The 18,682-nt window shown below is 45.2% G+C and overlaps 1 protein-coding gene across 2 annotated transcripts in view; it reads left to right on the top strand.

Annotated features, from left to right (window-relative positions):
• Nucleotides 1-4,554, top strand: part of LOC138487889 (NXPE family member 1-like) — a 342,495-nt gene extending 337,941 nt beyond the window's left edge. For both annotated transcript variants that reach the window (XM_069614509.1, XM_069614508.1), the window contains one exon: nucleotides 3,591-4,554. In XM_069614509.1, the coding sequence (XP_069470610.1) occupies nucleotides 3,591-4,126 (536 nt within the window). In that variant the 3' untranslated portion in view covers nucleotides 4,127-4,554. The remainder of the gene's footprint in view (nucleotides 1-3,590) is intronic.
• Nucleotides 4,555-18,682: the final 14,128 nt, after the last annotated feature.

Below are 18,682 nucleotides of genomic sequence, written 5' to 3'. Positions count from 1 at the left end.
AAGATCTGACCGTACTGGAAAGATGTAGCTCAGGTTTTAGCCAAGGCAGGCATAATGTTGGACACCAAATCTCCCAAAGCCTGTTTGCTAGACATTTGTGCAAGGCCAAAGAAGGCAAGACATGTCAATAAGCTGAAAGACTTAGAATACATCTTGGTGAAACGTAGGATAGCGATGGGTTGGAAAACGCACATGGGTCCAGAAGTAAAATTGTGATGTAGTGATCTTCAAAAATGAATGTGGACAGAAACCTCAGTGTGGCAAGAGGCAGCCCGTTGAGGCCAAGGAGAACAAAATATAGACCTGGACTCATGGAGGCATATGTTGCAGGAATTTATGGCCTCAGCACACAATGACACCCAAAGGATAATAAATGCTGCGTCATAATTGACGGATTAGCAGTATATATATTCTTGGCACATTCAGATGTAATGTGATGTAGATGACGAATGTGGAATAGGCTGGTAAACTTAAAGATCCACTCAGAATGGGGGGGAGCAGGGATTCTGGATTTTAGAAATATCACTCCCCGAAACCTTGACAATAACCATCTCTCTTCCCTTATCCTCCTCGATCTCTCTTCTGCTTATGCTACTGTCAACCATGCCATCCTGCTCAACCAGCCTGGCTGACTTCCTTTCTCTCTGACTGACCCTCCCAGGTCCAACTTGGGTCATTCTTCCCTTCTATCTCTCTCTCTCTACCGTTGGTGGTCTCCAGGGGTCTAATCTTTCTCCTTGTCTGTTTAACAGCTGGCACCTCTCGCCCACTGCATAGCTGCTCTCTTCTCCAACTTCTAGTGCTATGCGGATTATACTCAGCTCGGTTTCAGGCTCCCCTCAGCCGTCTCTTCTCCCTCTCTCATCCCGGACATTCTGGCCGCAGTCCAGGAGTGATATGCCACCAATGATCTCTGCCTTAATGCCAGTAAGACGGAGATCCTTCTCATCGGATCACCAGTTCCCTCCTTTCCTCTCACTCTCTGTCTGCCCACCCTGGGCCCTCTTCCTGCTCAGAACCTCAGGATCATCTTCAACTCCACACTCTCCTTCTCTTCTCACATCTCTGACGTCTATAAGAAGTCAAACTACCAGGTGCACCTCCTCAGAGGTATTCTTCCTTTGCTCACTTCCCCCAGAAGCTCACTGTCTGAAGAGCTCTGGTCCTCTCTAGGCTGGACAGATGAAACAGCCTCTTTCTAAATCTGCCTGCTTCTACTCTACGTCCTCTACAACTCATCTAGAAAAGGACTATGAGACTTGTCCTTGGCCTCAAGCCCAGGGATCGTATCTCCCCAGCACTGAAATCTCTTAATTGGCTCCCAGTGGTGGCAAGGATCAAGTTCAAGACCCCCTGCATTGTAAACGAGGCTTTCTGGGGGCAGGGACTGCAATACCTCCAACTCACTCTACCGAGATATCTTCCTACTCGGGCCCTCAGCTCCTCCACCTCTTACTCCCTTAGAGTCAGTTGCTTTTCCAAGCAACGAGTTGGGGGCAGACCTCTTTCTTCGACTGTCACCTCCCTCTGCAACAGCCTCCCTGCCTTTCTGAAACTTGAGCAGAACCATCTCCGGTTCTGGAAGCACCTCAAGACCTTCTTCTTTGCTTCTGCCTTCTCTCTTTTTCTCCCCTGCTGGTCTCCTGTCTGATCCACCGGCTGGGCACCTGGCTACCCTCTGACTTTGGGCCCAGGTCCCTGCCTGTCCTGCTGCAAATCTGCACTGCTTCTTGGCACACCCTGCACTTGTGGTCTGCATCTGCAACCCTACGCTGTCTTCACATCGGAGCACCTGCAATGCCACCCGTTGGCTGAAATACTTGTTTCCATTTTCCTTGTCCTGCACTTTTCCATCCTCCCAACCCTTCCCCAGCCCGGAACTTCTCCCCTCCCTGTTCCCTTGCACTTGCGCAATCTGAATGTCACTAGGTCTAGTAAGATCATTGTTTTTTGTCCTCCCTCTGTTTCCACTCCCCTCTATTGCCTTGTCGCGCCTTGAAACATTTGTGTACAGGCACGTTATAAATGCCCTATCGTATCATATCATATAATTTGTGTTGAGATAGGCTTAGATGTGGTTTGCAACTGTAGATTATAATAATGCACCTGCATGGTTAGGTTTAACTTATGGCCTGCTATGCGCTCAAAGGGAAAAACAGATAAATTAAATGTTACAAATGTTATAATCTTGGCCCATCATATTAAAATGTATTCATATCCATTTATTGTAAATCCATCTCAATTTGTCTCGGACTATCTTTGGTTTAATGACTTGACACGTCTGTCTTCTGGAGAACATGGCTTTACAAAGGTATTAAATATGTTTACCAATTACTAACCTAGGGAATTCCACTTACCTTTAATGAATCTAGAGAGAAATGTTCTATGCCCTTATCATAATGGCATTAATATGCTATTATTATAAATGTTTTTATGTATGATATTGAATCCTTAATGTCTAGTATATCTTCTCGGGAAGACAGACTACAACATATGCATTATCTTGATTTTACTGCCTCAATGTTTTATAAAAAACCTTTCTGCTGAACAAGCCATTGATCCACAGTAGGTGTCACAGACAGCGTGGCAACAAGCCTGTGATTTAAGTAATGAAGAGAAATATTTGCCTCTTGTTTGGTAGAACATTTCTTGGGTTACCATATCAGCCAGTTTGACTCAAACTGTCTGCTTTTGTAACATAGAGTCTTTATTACTCCCACCAACCTCTTTAAATGTAAGATTGGACACAATGACAGATGTTGGAGTTGTTTGAAATATTGGGAACATGTTTGGGATACTCTGAAGTGTATTTGTAAGGTACAATATGATTTTAATTGCAAATTTCTTTTATTAGGGAATACACTTCTTCAAGATACATTCAAGATTAATGCTTGTCATTTGTGTGATTTTTTTTTTTATTTTAGTTGCTATCCAAACTATTACTGCCAGTTGGAAAAATCTTGCTCGAATTAATTACAAAATTTGGTGGAAATCCTCCCCATGTCTAGTTCGCATACATGAATTGAAGTGGAACATGTTTCTTGGTTACCTATCCACTGTTGTCCCAACTTTATAATACTAACTTCTTCTTATTATATTATCCTGTATCTTCGCTTCCTCTTTTTTGTTTGTGCCTGTTTTGTTCATCTCTTGTTTTTCGTCTAAAATTTGATATTCCTATTATTTTGTACACACATGCTTTGTTTCATATAGTATCCTTCTGATATTCTGCTTCAATCTCAATTGACTTGATACATGACTGCTAATGAAAACTTCTGTTATACTGCTATGTATTACTATTCTAAAATACAATTGATCTATAGTGATTCAAATCATTTATAGATGAATAGGTGGTTATAAAGCTATCACTTAAGTCTTCTTCAATGTAGATGTATACTGTATGGAAGGAAGGTGACCACAAAGACTTGACGTTCTCTTTTAGTGTAATTTCACTTTAAATCAGATGACATACATATATTACTTACATCAGCAGTATAATCATATGATTTCTTTTAATATATACATATATTACTTACATCAGCAGTATAATCATATGATTTCTTTTAATATATTTTTGATCCATTTTTTAGGTCTGAAGTTTGTTGACCTGCATGACGGAAGTGACTGGCACAGAAACTACCTGGCTCTTGATATGGACAGGAACCTAAGAATTCAGTGGAAAAAGCATGGACATCCCTTTATTACTATGACTTTCTTCCCCATTCCCAATGATGCGTGCATAACTAATCAGATCAATGAGCTTGTGGGCAATTCTTACACAGCAATTGTCATAACACTCGACCATCACTTTAGGTCCCTCCCCCTTGAGTTCTTCCTCAGACGAGCCATAAATATCCGCAAAGCAGTGGAACGCTTACTGCGGCGGAGTCCTGAGTCCAAGGTTGTGATAAAGATGGGAAACACCAGAGAGCTACACCCTGAGGGGCATGTCAGTGACTTCCATGGCTACGTGCATTACCTTGCCATGCACCGTATCTTCAAGGGCCTCAATGTTGGAATAGTTGATGCCTGGGACATGACCATTGCTGCTGCTTCACAAAATGGTCATCCATCAGATGACGTAGTACATAATGAGATTAACATGTTCTTAGCATATATGTGTTAATCGTTAGTCACAGGATGAAGATAATCTATCCTGGTAATTTCTTTTTTTTTTAATTCAATTTTTATTGGTTTTCAAAGGCAACAAACAAGCTTATGCATATAGATTACACTGGGCACATGCCCATAGCAACTTCAGAACATAACAGAGTCATAAGTCTCTGGTGCTTTCATCTCCTCCCCCCACCCCTCTGTTCTCGGGACTTAGTGACCACATTTCAAGCTTCTTCTCTTTAGGCAGCACCAGCAGGGCCCATAGTCGTCGATGTGTAAACGACTCTCATACGTCCTGTGCAATGGACTCCATGCACGAGAGTAGTTTCGGGCCAGGTGGAGAATTTTGGTTACCCTCCGTCCTCTGAATTGACAAACGCCTTCATGAATTGTAGCCATTCGGTTTCTATCTGCACGCTGGAGCCCTGTATCGCGGCCGTCAGTCTGTCCATAAAGTAGATGTCCTTGGCCACTACCACCCATTATTTCTTTGTTGGGTGGGCTGTTCTTTTCCAGGTCCTGGCTCGTGCCGCTCTAGCTGCCAGCAATAGTGAATGTGTCAAATCCGGTAACTTCTCCCAGTGCTCATCCCTTTGTTGTAGGCCAAAAATCACCAGGATGGGGTCTAACACGTAGTCCCCCTCCCCCGCCTCTTTAATCCAACTGAGCACCTCTGACCAGTAGGTCTGGACTTTGAGACATGCCCACCACATATGCCAATAGTCGGCTTTTCTCCCGCATCCATGCCAACACACTGGGGCAACGTCGGGGAACATCCTAGAGAGAGTGATCGGGTCGCACTGCCACCTGTGAAGGAGCTTAATGGCGTGGGTCTTGTATTATAATAATAATTTGTCAGATCGACGTCTTGAATGCCCTAGTACAAAATTTACCCCAGAGACCATCCCCGATGGCACAGCCTAGATCCCTTTCCCATTTCCTTCTGAGGCTCCTGGTGGTTCCCTCCCAGGGGGTCAGGAGGGCTAAGTAAAGGAGGGAAATAAGACCCTTCATTTCCGTATGGGAGTCCAGAATGTTTTCCACTGGGGTGAGCCTCCTCTGCATGCATTCCTTTTTGGCTGCATTAGAATTCCCTTGAGTCTAAGGTATTGGAGTGGTGAGAGTCTGCCAATACCCAGCGCCTCCTCGAGTTCCTGGATAGATATGAAGGAATCCACCCTCACCAGTTGGCCCACCCTCCAGAGCCCTGCTTCGAACCAGGATTGATAATGTTCGTGGCCTGGAATCTCTTCCAGAACTGGTGTGGACCATATGTGACTTAGTGGGGAGGGCCATGTAGTAACTCTTTACTTATATCCCTTCCCTGCTAGTGCCTTCCACATAGTACCTAAGATCGGGTGGTCCCTAATTCTTTTCGCGTGCTTTTTTCGTCACCTACAGTAACTGGACTTAAGAAGGAGTTCTCAATGTAGACCCATTGCTTGTTGGGATCTTCTCTAAGGTGGGGGGCCAGCACCCTGAGATGGGCAGCCCTATGGTATGTAGCAAGATCCGGGAGGGAAACTCCCCCTCTTTCTTTGGGAAGGGTGAGGGTCTCGCACCCTATACGGGGTTTCTGGCCTTGCCATATAGACTTCACTATGCTCCTCCTGGCTTCCCCAAGGTATACCGCAGGAGCCTCCAATGGAAGCATCTGGAAGAGATACAGCACTCTAGGGAGCAGGTTCATCTTTATCACGTTTATTCTGCCCATCCACGAGATTTGTCCCTTCCCCCAGCCTTGCTTATCCCAGAACAATTTCTCGAAGGGGGTGGTAGTTTGCCAGGCTCAAGTCCTTACTAGGTTTTACAATGTTAATCCCCAGGTATTTTATCCCATCTGCGCAGTCCTAAAGGCCCAAAGGGGCCAATTCAGCTATGCATCTATCGGCATCTGAAGCAAATGGAAAAATCATCGACTTGCCCACGTTAACCTTGAAGCCTGAAAAAAGGCCAAACAGTTCAATTATCTGTAGGGCAGCCGGGTCTGATGCCGTGGGTTCTCTCAGGTGAAGCAGGATGTCATCAGCGTAAAGGCCAAGCTTAAAAGTGCGGTCTCTCACCACTATGCCCCGCACCATAAGGGAACCTCTGATGTATTCTGCGAGTAGCTCCATAGTCATGGCGAAGAGAATGGGGTAAAGGGGACAACCCTGCCTCGTCCCTCTTTGGAGGCTGAAAATACGCGACAGGGAACCGTTAACTCTCACTCTAGCTGATGGTGCCTCATACAAGGCCTTAATGGCCTACGTGATCCCCATTCCGAAACCCAACTTCCTTAGAACCCCGTGCAGGAACCCTTAGTCGACCCGATTGAACGCTTTTTCGGCATCGATGGATACCAAGAATGGGTTCTCACCCTTAGGAGCTGCGATCCGAATAAGGTGGAGGGTTTTACACAGGGTGTCAGCCCCTTGTCTCCTCTGTATGAACCCCACCTGGTCTGAGTGGATTAGGTTTGGCATATGGCCATCCAACCTTGTCGCAATGCTCCTCGTGAATAGCTTGGCGTCCACATTGAGGAGGGAGATTGGTCTATACGAGCGGCAATCTGCTGGGTCTTTCCCCTCCTTTGGAATCACTGTTATCAGGGCTTTGCCGAAGGATGGACGTGCCCTCCCTGTCTGCATTATATTTGAGAAAAGGCCTGCTAAGAATCCCACCAATAAGCCCGAGAAGGCCTTGTAAAAGCCTGCGGTAAATCCATCTTCCCCTGGGGCCTTGCCCAACTTCAGCCCAGAAATTGCTTTCAGCACCTCCTCCTCTGTTATGGGGCGTCCAGTGCCGCACACTCTAGCGTTCCAAGGGTCGAGAGGGAAACCCCCTCGAGATATACCTCCCATGCTTCCTTATCCCCTTCCCCCTCCCGAACGTATAGGGTCTCATAAAACTAGCAAATTTCTCTGCTATGCCTTCCGAGTCAGTGCTCTCCCCCTCTGCGTCGTTCCCAATTAGTTTGACCCACCTGTCCGTTCTTTGGCCTCTGAGTTTGGCTGCCAGCATGGCTCGGCCTTGTCCCCTTTTTCATAGTACCCCTGACGCAGGTGTTGGAGTCCCGCTAGTATTTTACCCATCTCTAATTCCTTGAGTTCCTGCCTCTTCTCTCTCGCCAAGCCTAGGTCGCTCTCTTTCTCTCCTTCCCCCTTCCCCTCGGATCTTTCCAGGGAGAGTATCTCTGACCTTAACCTGTGTGTTAGGAGGAACCTTATCCTCTTTTTAGAGCTCCTTCACTTATAAGCCTACCTCTCCAGGTTGCCTTCGCCGCCTCCCATACCAGTTCCTGATCCACCACTCCCGTATCATTTAGCTCAAAGAATTCTCTAATTGCGGATGACATTTCCTCTCTGAAGATGGTGTCCCTCAATAGAAAGTCATTACACCTCCATAAGGATTACCTTGCTTTCAGACCTGAGATACATAGGGGTAACCTGTAAAAAGATAATCTATTCTTGTCCTGGTTCCATAGGCTGCTGAATGAAAGGTGTATCCCTTTGCCCTTGGGTGACGTTTCCTCCAAATGTCCACCAGCCCCTTTTCCCACATCAGGTCCCCGAGCCCCCATTTTGACTTCCCCCTACACTGCCTAGCTGGGTGGCCCTCCCACTATGGTCCATGTCCCGGTCAGCCCACATGTTGAAGTCCCCACCCAGTAACAGGAGACCTTCCGACCTGAGCATCACCTCGCCCATGATTTCCTGGATAAATTCCTTCTGACCCACGTTGGTGCAGTATATAGCCACTAGGGTGACCCTGGAGTTGTGGAGGTTGCCAGACACAATCAAGACCCTCCCATCTCCCAATGGAAGACCTCAGTTAATTGTTGGTGTCTATGGAGCAGGATCCCGACCCCTGCTTTCTTAGAAGTGCTGGACGCCCGGAATACCTGGCCCATATGCGATCCGGGGATGGCCCTCTCTTCCCCCCTCACCAATCTAGTCTCCTGCACAAAGAGAACATCCTCCCCTGCATTCTTCATTTCTCTCCCCAGAAGGAAGCGCTTAGTTGGGGAGTTAAGCCCCTTGACGTTAAGTGAGCCTATTCTGATCGTCTCGAACCGGCCCTTTCTTTCATTGTCTGCCATTACTTCTGTACGTAGAGTTCACTGCTTTCCCGAACCAGCGGGAGCTGCCCAGTGCCCCATTGAAGCTGGTTCTGCGGGGAGTCCGAGAATCCCCTCCCTCCCCCACCCTTCCTCCCCCCCTTCCCCTATGTTTGACGCCTGCCAAAGGGCATGCCGCCAGAGACAAAGCATGATTGTGCACCACAGTTCTCAAGGTCGAAAGTCATGTCCCTGGCTGGGGTTGACCCACTGAGGTCCCCATGTCCCCCAAGGGACCATCTTAATTCCTCTATTCCCCCCAGCTTCCGATGGCAGGGTGTTAGGTTTTTTGAATTTTCTCCTGCCCTTTGTTTTCTTCTTTGTCGACCAGGGGCCCTCAGGTAGCCTCCCAGCTTCTGCCCCAGTCCGGGTACCCGCTCCATCTAGCTCCTCCTGAGGGTCTCCCCTGAGGGACTGAAGCACCTTTGTAGCCTCCTTACCACTGATCACCCTGTAATCCACCCCAGCTCGTTCAAAGGATAAGGCGAACGGGAAGGACCATCTGTATGTTATGTGCTGGCTTGTTAGCCACTGTGTGAGCGGGCGGCATCCTCTTCTGCGGGTGAGCGTGAGGGTCGATAGGTCCTGATGTATCTTGATAGTATCTCCTTCAAAGATGAAGCTCCCCAGCCTTTTTGCCTTCTCCAAGACTTCCATTTTCTCCCTGTAACAGAGAAACCTCACCACGATGGACCTTGGGCCCCCTCCCATGCCTCCTCCACCTCGATGTGCTCTTTCCAGCTGGACCTCCTTGCCCCCTTCGAGTGTGAAAAGTTGGTTGATCAGGCCCTGGACTTTTCTCCCCACATCCTCAGCCGTCTCCCCTCTCTCCTGCACCACCCCCATGATGCGCAGGCTGTTTCGACGTTCTCTGTTCTCTAAGTCGTCAATCTTGAGAAGCATGTCCTCCTCTCTTATCTCTAAGTCAGTTATCCTAGCCTCATACCTCATATCTAGGAGGTCTACCTGGAGGTGGTTGTTTTCCATCCCCTCCATTTTATCCTCCAGGGTGTCAACTCCACCCTTGAGGACCACGATGTAGGCCTGTATGTCTGTGCGGATTGCCTTTATCTCCTGGAGGTTATCCTTGAGGTGATCCTTGGTGAGCGTGGCCGGGGGTGGGTTGCCCACGACAGGCATGACGGTTCCGGGGGCCTCGGTCTGAGCCAGGGGTCTGTCAATTAAACCGCTGCAATGAACTGATCGCTCTGGGGGGTGAAGTCTGCTCCAGGATCTGGGTGAGGTAGGCCGCCTTGGGGGCGGTGCCTCTATACAGGTTTTCCTTGTAATGACCAGGAGGGTTCAGATCGGGGCACCTGCCCTCTTTATTTTGTTAAGGTAACACGTTTCCCTTTGCTTTGGTGAATTAAGTCCCCGTGGAAGTACGGGAGTTCTGGGTCCAGGGCGGGGCCCACGAGGGTGGGGGACCCCGGGATGTGTGGCCAGTCCCTGGGTTTGTGAGCCAGGATGAGGTCGGGGGGCGGCCCCCACCACTGGGCCTCCTGTGTTCTGCTTCTCCCCCGCCGCCTCCTCTCCCTCACAACTCCACCGACACTCTGGAAGTCCTCAGTGAGTGTGTGCCATCGCTCGGGGGTAAGGCGCAGTGTAGCGCTGGGGAGGTCAGGTTGAGGGCGGGTGGGCTCCTGCCACCACTACTCAATGGATCTGCTTTCCCCCCTCCAGCTCCTCACCTTGTCCTGGCAGTTTTCTTCTGGTCGGGTCCCTCTGTTCGGCTGACGTGGGCTGGAGCGAATCCTCTCACACGCACCGCTGGATCCTCCATTTTCCAGACGCCTGAGCGCTCCCACGCGGGGGGTGAAGCAAGGATCCACCGATGGGGCTCAGACAAGGCATAGTTAGCCTGGCTTGGGGCGGGCACCTCCTCTCCCCTGCTCATGAGAGCTGGTCCTCGCTGTGGGACCGGGATGGCCTCTCCCTCTCTTCACTCGGCGTGGGCCCCTGGATTCAGGCCGTTGGCACCTGGTGGCACCTCACACTTCATGCCGAGGGTGTTGGGGTCCCCCCTCAGAGTTCAGCTTCCACGCTGTTTTGGTGGGTGTGGGGGGCGGCTCCTACGGTCCTCCGGAGGGCCCGCGGGGCGAAGGCGCGAAAATTGTCTCCACGGCCCTGGGCACGGGTTGAGTTATTCAGGCTGCGTCTCTGCCACCAGTCGTCCCCCAGCGACTCTCTCCGGGGGGGGCTGGTTTCACGGCCCACTGCACTAGTGGGGCTGTCCACGCAGACCCAGATCTCTTTCGGGGGCACGAGAAAATCCCAGCCGGGGATCTTAAAAGCACGCTAGGCCCTGCGGTGCAGACGGAACTCAAGCTGGTAATTTCTTTTGTGGTCATCTTCCATCTCAGTACTTCAGGCACAGTCTTCAATTGATGGTCTTCCTCTCCTCCAATTGTGACATTCTCGTCTAAGGCACTGTTGTGAGGCAAAGATATATCCGCCTTTCCATATGCATACAAGACTTGGTAGATTTCCAAGTAACCTATGCACACACCTTAACACACTGTTTGTTTCACTAGATTTTTATGCCAAGACATCACTCCGGGAGAACAGCTTCACAGTATGACTGATATGACATGAGGGAACTGAATGTAAAGTAGCAAATAGTTTGTTGACAAAGCTTAACCAGCTGTATCAGTGCTGGTTGTTTCAATCTCAGCAGTCTTCATCTAAAGGTGTAGCTAATGTCTATTTCTTAAATTGTTTTGCATCTTGCCAAGCCATCTTCCAAAAGGAAATATTTGTTACAGACATCTAACAATAGCTTGGACCTGGTTTTGAAAACTATTCAAGAAGCCAATGTCCCTTTTGTTCTTTTAACAACATACAAGCTTATTACAGAAGGGTGCAGAGGAGTCGGTATCCAGCCAAGATGTCTTTTTGCAGATATTTTCCAGTTTCGATTATTCCATGTAATAAAGGTAACAACGCATGTGCTAATAAGCATGGATTCAGAGAAGGTCAGAGTTGAACAAATTTTGTGTGCTGCGACCAGCTTATACCACACACAATCCCAGAATTTGCAATGGGGGGATTTTAAATTCTCTGTGACATTGTGCAGCTTCTACGTATACAAGCTGAGGCTATAATGCACATGGCGTTGAAATTAAAAGCAATTGCCACATGTGTGCAGCCACACATGGGAGGAGCTGAAGAGATCATCTGGAAGAAATAGAAAAGGTTAGGGCCTCATCGCGTGTTTGGCAGTAATTGGTAGTAAATCTGCAGAATTACTGCCAAACACATTTATTGTTACTGCCACTTGTCCCGTGGCAATACCACAGGATCACGAGTGGTAGCAAGGCGGTGTAAATTGCCATTTTTGGTATCCATTGGAGTCCACTGGGATTTTAAATGGATTTCCAGTGAACCTTATTACCATGTGGTAAATCCACTACGTTTTCAGGGTGAAGCGTGGGATTTGTCTGCAGCAAAATGATGGAGGCACTTCATGTAATTTACAGCCAAACAGTATAGAGTTGCAGTAATGCAGCGGAAAAGTGGCAGTAACATAGTTACTGCCAGTTTACCACAGTTTCTACCATACTTGTAAAGAGGCCCTTAGACTAAATACATTTAGTCTGATTTAGAAAATAAGGTAGTAATTCTTACTCTTGACTTGATTGATTTACAAATAGATAAATGGGAGTAACTCTGACTTCGTTGTGATTTAATCCTGTACAGAAAAGTTTATGTCAGGATTAAGTAAATTGTAATAACGTCTTTGTGAATCAAATAGTCTCACTCCAGGAGATATATACTCAGATATTCTACTGATTACAGTTTTGCCAAAAGTCATCAACGGATTACAGTTTGTAATCATTCAGACTTCTAGCAACTAAAAGCTGCCTTATCATTTCTCTGTGCAATTATTTTGTGGTCTGGCTAAAGTTTGAGTTATCAATGCCTGTCAACTCCTACATCTCTGCTTAAGAAATCTTAGACTTTCCTAGGCAAAATAAAAACCGAACACAGCACACAGTTTTTTTCTTGCAAATGTAATGTTACAAACGTTTAAAGTTTTTTCTAACTTCTATTTCTTGTTTGTGTTTGAAAATGTTCCTTGGCATATATCATGCATTAAGAGCTGTTGCTCACTGTACATCGATTATCACTTGCACAGGATGTAACAATAGCTAATGATAACATAAAAAAATATTTAGCAGCTGTGCCAAATAGATTTTTAATTAAGGTGCAGGGTGAAGCTAAGATTTGTCTGCAGCAAAATGATGGAGGCACTTCATGTAATTTACAGCCAAACAGTATAGTTTTGCAGTAATGCAGCGGAAAAGTGGCAGTAACATAATTACCTCCAGTTTACCACAGTTTCTACCATACTTTTAAAGAGGCCCTTAGACTAATACATTTAGTCTGATTTAGAAAAAAAGGTAGTAATTCTTACTCTTGACTTGATTGATTTACAAATAGATAAATGGGAGTAACTCTGACTTCGTTGTGATTTAATCCTGTAGAGAAAAGTGTATGTCAGGTTTAAGTAAATTGTAATAACGTCTTTGTGAATCAAATAGTCTCACCCCAGGAGATATATACTCAGATATTCTACTGATAACAGTTTTTTCAAAAGTCGTCAATGGGTTACAGTTTGTAATCATTGAGACTTCTAGCAACTAAAAGCTGCCTTATCATTTCTCTGCGCAATTATTTTGTGTTCTGGCTAAAGTTTGAGTTATCAATGCCCGTCAACTCCTACATCTCTGCTTAAGAAATCTTAGACTTTCCTAGGCAAAATGAAAACAGAACACAGCACAGTTTTTTTCTTGCAAATGTAATGTTTCAAATTTTTAAAGTTTTTTGGAACCTCTATTTCTTGTTTATGTTTGAAAAACTACCTTGCATATATCATGCATTAAGAGCAGTTGCTCACTGTAAAACGATTATCACTTGCACAGGATGTAACACTAGCTAATGATAACATTAAAAAAAAATTGCAGCTGTGCCAAATAGATTTTTAATTAAGGTACATTAAAGGAAGTTGGCCTTTTTATTTCTTGGATTCTAAGGAAATAAGTGCAAGTCAGAACATTGCATATGTATTTTAGAAGTGTGTTTTAGGTTTTTGCAAACCTCCATATATTGACACTTACTGTGTTTTTATTTTCATTTATAAATGTACAGAACTTTCAAAGTATTGTAATCTCACTAGACCTGCACAGCGAGTTCCTTAGTTTGAATACTTGACCTAAGAGAAATGCACCATCTCTATTGTGATGAGTGACAACGTATTTACCAGTGCTTTCTGTAAAATGCGAATGCCACCTTCAGCACACTTCCTATTTAGTCCAATGCTGCCATCCAAAAGTCAGCCATGCACAGAGAATCATTGATTTGCAATGTACTGCAAGCAAAGTTAATTTGGAGTATATCTTAAATAATAAACGGTTCACACATCCCCATACTCACCAGCAACATTGATTAGCATGCACATGGCTCTCATGCTTAATGAAATCTCCCTGCCAACGCGAGTGGTATATTACATTTTGCAAGCCCTGAATTTGTGCGAAAGCTCCCAAGAATAGCTTTTGATGGCTGTAGACTAATAATCAGTTACACTACTTTCAACATTAGTCAGTTACCACATTAAAAAAAAACAACAATAATGGGCCACATTACAAGTCCGGCAGTAATCCTGCCGCCGCTGGACTTGCAATATTTACCAGCATCTGGCTTGCTGGCAACACTGGGGAATTACAACCCCAGCGTTTCGGGAAGTCAGGCGTCGGTAATTATAAATCCCCATTCCCATTTGAGTCCCATAGGACCACGGAAACACCAGCACTGTGAAACTATGCGGGCGGATGCCATTTTGCCCGCCAGGTCTGACCCTGGTGGGCGGGACAGCAGACACCCACAGTCAGAATGTGTCGGTCCGCAAACACTGGTGCCGCTAGTCTTACCTGCACCAGTGTTTCCAGACTGGCACAGTTGTAATGAGGCCCAATGTAACAGTGATACCATAGTATGGAAATGAATGTAAGGAAGTTCGCCAGTTGGCTTCTTGTTGAAATGTAAGACATTTCAGAGAGGCATATATCAGGGTTGGTGGTGTACTATTGGAGAGAAGAAGTTGGGGGGAGACGACTTCACAGGATAGAGTTGATGCATTACACATTATTACCAATAATATAATACAGAGTTTCACATATTATAACTAAATGTCATAGAAAGGTTGCTGCTAAATATACAGGTTTTTGTGTCGTACAATGATTTTTTCAATAATTAACAATTCAGAGATGACATGTGTCACTAACGCAGAATGCAAATGGCAAAATTGAAAACGAGCATAGTTTTTTGGCTAAGTTCATACAGGTGCTCCTATCTGGTCATAACTTACATCTCAAAACTGTATTTACAAAGAAATCACTTACCACAGGCAGAAATCCATGCACCTTACACCTAATTCACAAAAAGGCACATTTGGCTCATTCGAGTGAGTGCATCTCGGTGAGTGCTGTTTCGCTCCTCTGCCTTACTGCCTAGATTGTTTCCTGCTGTCAACCCGCCCCCTTTTACCCGGCATACTTATCAGCAAGGGGGCACGCGCATTTGCGCACACGTATTCGAGTGAGTGCATCTCGGCAAGTGCTTTTTCGCTCCTCTGCCTTACTGCCCGCATCATTTCCTGCTGTGAACCAGACTTCACTTTTCTCCTGTTAAAGAAAAGCTGCAACTTGCATTGGACTTGAAGCTATGGTATATATTAGAGCTTGTTATTCTGGACCCTAAAAAGTTGCAATGGCAAGATTGTGGACCCTAAAACTACCTTTCTTTTAATTTAAGTGTATAAGTCATGCTCCCTTTTACCTGGTGTGCTTATAAGCAAGGGGATGCGCGCATTCCCACATGCCCGTATTCGACTGAGAGCATCTTGGCGAGTGCTGTTTTGCTGTTCCGTGGTACAGCAGTGCTGCATGCACTCAACTTCTCCGACTGTTGTACATTTTTCAAATTGTGTTGCCTTTTGAAACCTTTTGGCGCCTGCTGTTAAAGCCACGAACCAGAGATATGGCTGCCTATACTCTGACGTCCAACATCCCGTGGAAATCAGCCATTGTTCCGTGTCGAGTTGATTTGACTAAACCTCCTCCCTCGGCAAAGGTAATACTGTTATAGTCAAAAACTCCTCCATGAAACAATCATGCGTCCAAACATTACAACCCAAATCAGGAGGGCCATACATCTGCCAGTTTTTCTGCACAACTAAGAGCGGTATTAACTCTCTGATGACTGGCACAGTGCAAGACCTGATTGTAACTCAAATACCCTAACAGAGTGCTAGTGTTTCCTCAAACTCTGTAAATGTAGAATCTTTGAATGCAAGCATGCTACAGCCACTGACTGATACTGCCATGTTGACTTGTGCTACCCCAATGCCGATGGTCAATGAACAAGAACTGTATCTAACTCCTGAGGCTGTAACTCCAGTGGGTGTCCATGATCCTTCTGCCCCACTGGTCCATGCAGTTGACCCGTCCTCAATCCCATTATTGTACTCCCAAGCCGTGCAAGCAGCATCACCATTGCAAACGCTTGTGCCTCCTCCACTTTTTTTTATCCTTCCCCTTCTGTTCCAGTGCTGTTGCAGTCTGATGTTGTTAGTTTATTGCAATCTCCTCTCTTGGGGTATAATACAGTAATTAGAACGCAGATGGACAATGCAGTTAGTAAACCTCTCTAAAATCTTACAAACTCTCCTCTATTGTACCCGGAAACAGGTAATCAACCAATAGTGAACTCATCTTCTTCATCCTCATCGTCAGCAGCCTCATTTGCGAAGCCAACACTGTGTCCGTCTTTTGGCTTTACTCATCCACCCCATTTACTACATGAGTCGGTTTTGTCCGCTATTAATACTAGCCTGTATAGCCTGGTTAAACTACACGAGAATATGGATAAAAAATGGACACCCATCATACATTATTGTCTCTACTGTCTGCTAAAGTTGACTGGGTGGCTTCAGAACTAACTTCTCTCTTAGTACATCAAAATTGTCAAGTCCCTGTTACTCTTAACACAATGATGGGTCTTCAGAGAAACAATGCCTTAACGTCAAAGATCGAAATTGATGAGATTCCTCTGCCGATTGAATTGAGTGATGACTTGAATGTGACACATACGACCTTGAAGGATAGTGCTCCTTCTGTTGAATTCCTATCCTCTGGAGGTGAGCAGCCCTTCCCAGGGCCTCCTCCGTAAATCATAGAGGAATTGGCCTCCTCGGAGGTGTTCAAACTCTTTCATCCAGCTCCACGCTCGAAGAAAGCAAAAAAATTAAATATTATTGGACGATCAAAAAATAAAAAAAATAAATAAAAATCAAGCAATTCCAAAAAAATCTGCCATCCCAAAAACTAAGAGATTTATCAATTGTTTGACAACTCTGTTAAAACACAGGGCTTATTATTTGTATGCTCTGCTAATGCAGGTAATAAGGTTTTCGTCTGCCCATGGCACTTTATCTCGATCACCTGAGAGGTCACTGACTCGACTAAAGTCAGCTTCATCTCAACAGCCCGATACACTTCTGGGTGGAGCTGCATCAAGGAGTTCCAGTAGACAGATGCCAATAGACAACCAGATAGATATTGCAGAGGATGACATTATGCATTTTTCTACATACTCGATTTCATCTCTTCCACAACTGGAGCCTATTGTTGAAAGTCTTCATTATCCCCGCCCCCCAGATGCTGCTGGGGGAAGCTGAAGTGGAAGATGAATAGAAACTGAAGTGGAAGATGAATAGCCTAATTTTCTAACCTTGGATCAAAAGAGAAACCTCTTATTACAAAAATTGCTCTTGACTAAGAAACGACAAGAGCAGCAGTCTTCTAATCACTAGGCGATGTCGCAACCATCCAAATCCATGGCCGCGAGGCAAAGTCATTCAAGTCACTCTAGCATAAAATCTAAAGTGAAGTCCACCACGGGCCCGCACCTATTTATTCTAACTATGGTGGACCGAAATAGATAGGGCCCTTTCCTGAATCTCAGTACACTGCTGACAGCCTTTAGAGCCATAGATAATTTACACTATATTCGATCAAATGACATCGAGACAATTAGGTACATAGATAGCTCTAGGTATGACTCAGTCGAGCTTGTGATTCCCTCGCACATTTTTGTGGACTTGCTCTGGTACTTAAAAAGTTACCTGTTACAGGCTGTATTTATTTTAAACAGGCTAACTTCAAAGGACACTGCTAGATCAGGCACTATTGCAAACAAAAGAACATTTAATACATTCTCCACTGACCATGGTCATAGACATTTAACTCCAAATCAAAATATAAAAATCCAAGAAAAAGTATTGAATTTCCAGCCTCTGAAAATTAAATCTGCCAGACTTCCAGGCTTCTCAACATGCCAGGTGCACTTCAAACCTAGCCCCACTCCATCAACTCAATCTAATGGTTGTGGCTCACTAAAGCTATCTCTCAAGACAATCTGAAAAATGATTATTAATGCCAAACAACTAAAATCTATCTCTTGTCTATGGCCATGTGAAACACGAGAGGCTTCTCATATGTATTAAGACCTAATTCCAGTAACTTAGCCTCTTACAATGTAATAGTGCACCACGAGACGTGGCTAACATGTCAACCAACATGGCCTGATTATCAAATCACCTGCTTACTGGCTATTAAACAAAGCAAAGGCTGTCTGGGCTACTCATTGCAATGAAATTGGAGACTGGCATGTCTCTTACACCCTTGAGTTCCCTCTACCCTGCAATCCAATTAAGCAGGCTAACCACAACTTACATGCATCACCCACTGTATCCCCAAGCAGCTCTGGTAAATGTATACTGGAATCCAGTTGCTATAGCTGACCAAACATTTTTCAAACATATAGAACAAGTTCTAGATTTAATTATGTTGGATGGCTTGTCATATGTAGCATTTATAGTGGGTGACTTAAATATTAGGTGTATACCTAATGAGACGACTTTGCCTTCACAGCAGGCAAAGAGGTGGATGCCCCTAATGAAGGTTTGCAATTTTACTATGTTGAATGTCTCCATTCCTGGGGAGGTACCTCGGCACCTTAATGGTCCAGAGGAAAATCCACAGCAATTTTAGATTATGCTTATATCACGATCAATGCCATGAAAAAAAAATTCAAACTTTTACAATTAGACCATCTGATGCGAGTGACCATAACATAATAGAAGTAAAATGGTCATTTATATCCTTGAAAACCTGTACAGTATTTACTGGCAATTTGAAACTAAATTCTGGTAGAAAGCGTATAAGATGTTCACCATCTAAATTATACAAAATGAAATCTATCATTGCAGTCCGTGTTAATGTAGATCCTCCTTCCAAGCAAGTGAAGTACGTAGACACATTGATGTTAATCAAGGAGACTACAACTCATCTCAATCGCCCGCTACTTAAACACTGTTTCCCTTATAATCCAACTATCCAAGTGCTG

This window comes from Ambystoma mexicanum, chromosome 9, assembly GCF_040938575.1.
Source record: "Ambystoma mexicanum isolate Mex_15411 chromosome 9, UKY_AmexF1_1, whole genome shotgun sequence".
NCBI lineage: Eukaryota > Metazoa > Chordata > Amphibia > Caudata > Ambystomatidae > Ambystoma > Ambystoma mexicanum.
Note: the sequence above shows the minus strand (reverse complement) of the source record. Positions and strands in the feature narration are given on the sequence as shown.